Genomic DNA, 5,663 nt, shown 5'->3' on the forward strand with positions numbered 1-5,663 from the left:
TTAATAAAAGAATCTGCAAGCTCAGCAAAAGAGTTTATAGAATTTTCAAGCAAAAGAGAATACCAGGTTAGTGCACCCTTGGTGAGTGTTTCTCCAAATTTCTTGACCAACACGGACTCTATTTCCTGCTTGGTTAAATCATTGCCTTTGACACCTGTAGTAAATGCCGTCACATGATCACATGGGTCCGTTGTGCCATCATACTTTGAAATGTCAGGCATTTTGAACTTTTTAGGGATTGGAAGGGGAGCAGCACTTGGTTTCCAAGGTTGTTGTGAGTATTTATCCACATCTACTCCTTTGATTATTGGGGGGACTCCAGGGATTTGCTCGATGCGCTCGTTTTGTTCTTTGAGCTGTTTCTGCAAAGTTAGTACCAAATTTTGTAAATGAGAATTATTTGTATTACCTGGATCCGTTTCTCGTGGTTCGCTGGGGGTTCCCTCATTTGCAGAATTAACAAGGCCAGAACGTGGATTCTCCAATGTATTGTTATTAGGCGTAGGTGTGGGTGATGCAGCAGGTAACCGGCTAACTAGAGCTTGAAGAGCTTGGCTAACCCGTGCATCAATTATTTTCTGTAAAGCTTCATCTGGTCCCTCAAAATGTTCAGATTGTCCTTGCTCGACAGCATGAGATTCTGGTGCAGGAGTACCTTCACGAGATTGATGTGGTGATTTTGAGGGGAAGGAACTACGTTAATGTTGTGTAAATCTCCTTGATTCTGATGGATTTGATTTTCATCAGCATTATTGTTGTTGTTGTTGTTGTCGTTTGACATGATGATAACAACAAATAAAATGTAACTTAAAAAGGAATAGATTATCAGATTCCCGGTAACGGAACCAATTTGTTTAACCAAAAAATAGAATTTCGGTTAAAACTAGAAATTAAGAGAAAAAATCGGGTTACTGATAATCAGGAGACGAAAAGAATAAGAAATTTTTGAGGATAATAAAGCAGTAAATAAGTTTGTATTTCAATGTAATCTCAATGATTTTTCGTGTCCCTACAAATGCTGAGACCTCCTCCTTTTATAGTTGATTTTTCTAGGAAAAGGTATAATGACTTAGCCTTAAAGAGGCAATTATGAGCATTAAATGACATTAAATGAAACGTTACACAATCATTCCTATTCAATACTGATTCGCTAACGTATTTGACATTTAATACTGAATTTAGACTCCTTTATGCCATCAGATTCATATCTTCAATTCCTTCTGACCTCCTGGCTTTAATTAAGTTAAATAGATACGAGACTCGTATCATTTGAATAGCATCTCGTGCCTATTTAACTTTCTTCTCCTCGTATCTGATATCGCCCGTGCCTCTTACTTGATCATCATGTTTTGACCATTTGACCAGTCCACGTGTCATGCCACGTCACCTTCAATATAAATTCAGTTTTTTCCCTATACATATATATATATGTGACTACAACAATATATAGCTAGCTAGTTTCTTTTACGAAGTTAGTTCCAATGAGAAACTGTTACTTAGCTAAAAGCTATACTCTTACTATTTTTACTGTAAATTCCATCTAGTACTTCATTCAACAAAGTTATACTATACAAATTGCTGCGTGTCTCTCCTCCCTTGGGGCCGTCGATAAATCTGCTTCCCCTTCATTACTCATGCTTACCAGATTATATCTCCAAACTCGTCTATTCCAATGAGCATATCATCAGCCCAATTGAGGCCTCCTGTTGGTAGTTGGAGCAGTCATTAATATTGCTGTAATTATTGTATTCGTTCATCTTCTGAGTCTCGTCCATAACTTGATGTTGATCAGCTGCTTGACATATTGTTGCTGGTTGTACTGTTGTGCAGTAATCTTCATCAGTTTCATCCAACATAGCTTCGATTACTTTTGGAACATCTTGTTCCTCCATATTTACCCCATGTTTTTTCTTTGATCTTATATTCTTCTTGATTCGGCACACATCAATATCCTCCTTACGAATATTGTTTTCTCTAAAGAAATCATCCCCGACGGAATATTCTTTCATCAGCCAATTTTTATTGTGCTCTCCTTCTTTACTACGAGTGTGAAACTTGAAACATCTTCTAAACCCAACCACAGTTCTCTTACCGTTCTTGATAGGATCAATACCTGTTTGGCCTTTCCATGTCCCGTTGGCGCAAGTTTGACGAACCCTTGTATGTTCACTCTTCTGCTTCTTCAACCGAGTAAAAATATAGCGAACCTTATGTTCGGGATGATCAGAATTAGCTCCAAATATCTCCCATGGAGGTTGGTCTCCATAGATATCGGCAAGTTGGAAATTAGGGCATTCACTCGGCAAAGGCTCGCCCTTTAGGAACCTTTTCAGAAAGTTGATCAACTCTGCTTCAGTTGGGTGAAACCGAACACCCATGATACACCCATGGCGTGCAGCTGGTACCGTCAACATGGTATATATGGTTGTCTCCTTTTCTTGCTTATGGAGAAACACAAGAACGAGAAAATAGTAGTTGCCGCAATATGCAAAGACAAGAACTTCTGTTCTCTCAAGTAAGAAGACAAGAACTAGGAAACAAAACCCTAAACGAATGGCGGAAGTTAGTTGATGTGAATGCTGTAATATAATGGACTATTTATAGATATCTGATCAGGTTAATTCCAACAACGAAAATTTAGGAAACAAATTTTTAGGAGAGAAAAGAAGTGTTGATTTCTGAGCTTGGGAATCAAGTTAGTTTTTTCCTAATCTTTATATACATTGCGTAAGTTTTTTTACAATTGAACTAATTAGTACAGTTGTGAACAGGTGAAACTGAAAATATAGTTTCTCGTTTCTTTTACTTCTTTCTTTTTCGTTTACATTTTATTTATTTTCTCTAACTCCACTCATCCAATAAGAAATTTCTAAAGGAGAAATGATCAAAATAGTCCTTAATATATTGGGGTTACTTTATTTTGGTCCTTAATATATATCCCCGGCCTTGACAGATATGATCCTTTCACATGTTTGGTTTATCTAACAGATTTTTTGAAGTGAGAAAAGAAATTAAAGGAGAATATTATACGTACACCTCTTTTATATACAAGAAATGGAAAAGCTAGTAAATTTACCCCAACGTAAACTAGAGAGAAGGAAAACGTGTCTTTTGTCATTGGACTAGCTGTAAATTTCAGAATTTAACATCATCCATATATGTATACGCTTCTTAAAACACCCTTTTCTTGGAATTAACTTGACTCAATATATTTGGTACAAAAATTGGGTGCGGGTAAGCTTTTAGGGGTAGCTGTATGTAACTTAAATCCTTCTATATATTAATGGGATTGTTACACTAAAAACCTTAAATCCCACTATATATTAACTATATAATTACACTACTGCTAAATTGCTCATGAAATTTTATTATTGACTGTTTGATATTTTGATTTGAAAAGATTTTATGTTGTTGTATGGTTGTTTAGCGGTAAACTAAACAATTCTTGTAAATGCAGGTAACTGGAAAGAATAAGAAAAAAAAGACATTTGAATCATTTAAAGCATAATTTTATCTGAAAAAATATATTTTTAGCCACTTCTAAAAATAATAGTCGACAAAATATTTTTCTTTTGTGTGTATATATGTGTATTATATATTGGATATATATACAAACTTAAAGACAGAAATACCACATATATAATAAAATATGAAAGTATGATTGAGTTCTATACTATGCAATATTGTGGTCACAAATGTTGAACATTTCACTTTTGATAAAATAATTTTTTTTTGCTCAAACGGAGGATTGCATTTATAAGTTAAGTACGAGATTACAAGGGGTGATTGAAAGTAAGTTGCTACTACTAGTTACATCAAAATCTAAATGCATGCAAGTAAAAGACATAAACAAAACAAAAACAAAAAACAAAGACAAAAGGGGGGGGGGGGTTCTTCAAAATACAGAATCCTGACAGTACTGATGCCAATGACATCAAAATGGCTAAGTTGTTGGGTGTTGGGATTGGGTTCTTGGATCATTGACATCGACAGAAGCATGAATCTCTTGGCTTGTGACTGCTACTGGGTAGACAACCAAATCACAGGCTCGCCATAAAAGTACAATTCCTCCTGAATGACCTTGTGCTGCAACTTGGATTAAATCAGTGTAGTTGAATTCCATGAGGAGATCAGTGTGGTTTGCCATCCTTGTTTTTGTAAGGCATAGGATGGAAGGATTATTCCATGTAAGCAAGAATCTGAGGTTCCGGCGGAATTCTTGATCGAGAGCTCCCCAGCAATTCCAAATCATTATCTTCATTAAATCTTCATGATGTGGGGTGCTCCTTTCCGGTGACAGAGAAAGTTCTAAATGCATTAGTAGGTATCGAGGATTGTAAAGAGTTGCTGGTAACAGAAAGGGTTGGAATCATGAAAATCACATACTTCTCTTCCAAGGATAAGGGTCTAGGTATATGTTCAAGGAAGTTTTCTGGAGGTTTGGAGGGATGAAAATGAGGTATTTTTTTCCTGTATTTTCTGACATGGAGATCGTCAGGAAGTCATTCAATATCACTGATTCCATGAAGGTCTCTGGCAGGTCATTGCCTTCTTCTGCTTGATGTTGATTCTCCTGCTGTGGAGAAACAGGTGGAGAGTTGGTAATGTGGTTGTCGATCACTTGGTGTTGCATCTGTGTTGACACTGGAGGTTGAACAGATGCTATTGGATGTTGATAGAGTAACCATGGCGAGGAGTTGATCTGTGGGTGTGTATTCCAGAAGGTGGGGTGATGAAGTGCCTGTGCTTGCCATTGTTGATAATGATTGATGATCTCCTGCATTTTCCAAAATGTCACGACCCAAACTCCGCCCTGGTCGTGATGGCATCTCTCGTGAAGACAAAGCAAGCCAGACCATTCCAAAACACCTCTTTTAAGCAGTTAAACAGTTCATAAACAGTTTAAATATGATTTCATGATATTAATTAGCGGAAATACAATCCAACACAGCCCTAATCGGGGTGTCACGAGCGTCTATTAGAGTGTAAATCCAACTACAAGGTCTAAAATATACAAAATCGGAATAATGAACAAAAGAGAGGAAAACGGTGCTGCGGACGCTTGCAGTCACCTCGCTAACTCATATAACTTTGCCTCTGATCACCCAAAACCCGCTAACGGGTGGATAAATACCTGCATCTGCACACGAGGTGCAGGGAGTAAAGTGAGTACTCCAANAACACCCTTTTCTTGGAATTAACTTGACTCAATATGCATTTTCATCTTATTTGCTAGCGCATTTTCACCTTAATTATTATTACTACTTAATCATGCATGATAAAGTTTGGTATAAATATTGGGTGCGAATAAGCTTTTACCATCATACATAGGTAACTTAAATCCTTCTATATATTAATGGTACGGTATTGTTACACTAATATAAATTAAATCCTTCAATATATAACAATATTATTACACTAATGCTAAATTGTTCATGAAACCTTTTGTATACGGTAGAAATCGGGGCTACCCGATTTCGTAGGCTCGAGGATCACCTTAAGAGCGAGTCCGAAATTGGCTGGGTCCGAGCCCAATGGCAGACTTCGAGATCACAGTGTTCGATGAATATTGAGGCCGAGCGTGACCAGCCTCGAGATAATGCCGTTGTGGTTTTGTAACAGAAAAAGCGAGATTCTCGCAATGGCCCGAAGATCAAGGCGTA

General features: G+C 37.1%; 1 protein-coding gene across 1 annotated transcript; it reads right to left on the reverse strand.

Moving 5' to 3' along the window:
* Positions 1–1,664: 1,664 nt before the first annotated feature.
* Positions 1,665–2,414, reverse strand: LOC109221146 (NAC domain-containing protein 78-like). The gene has a single exon (XM_019385609.1). The coding sequence runs from the start codon at positions 2,412–2,414 to the stop codon at positions 1,665–1,667; it is 750 nt and encodes a 249-aa protein (XP_019241154.1).
* Positions 2,415–5,663: the final 3,249 nt, after the last annotated feature.

Source organism: Nicotiana attenuata, unplaced genomic scaffold, assembly GCF_001879085.1.
Source record: "Nicotiana attenuata strain UT unplaced genomic scaffold, NIATTr2, whole genome shotgun sequence".
NCBI lineage: Eukaryota > Viridiplantae > Streptophyta > Magnoliopsida > Solanales > Solanaceae > Nicotiana > Nicotiana attenuata.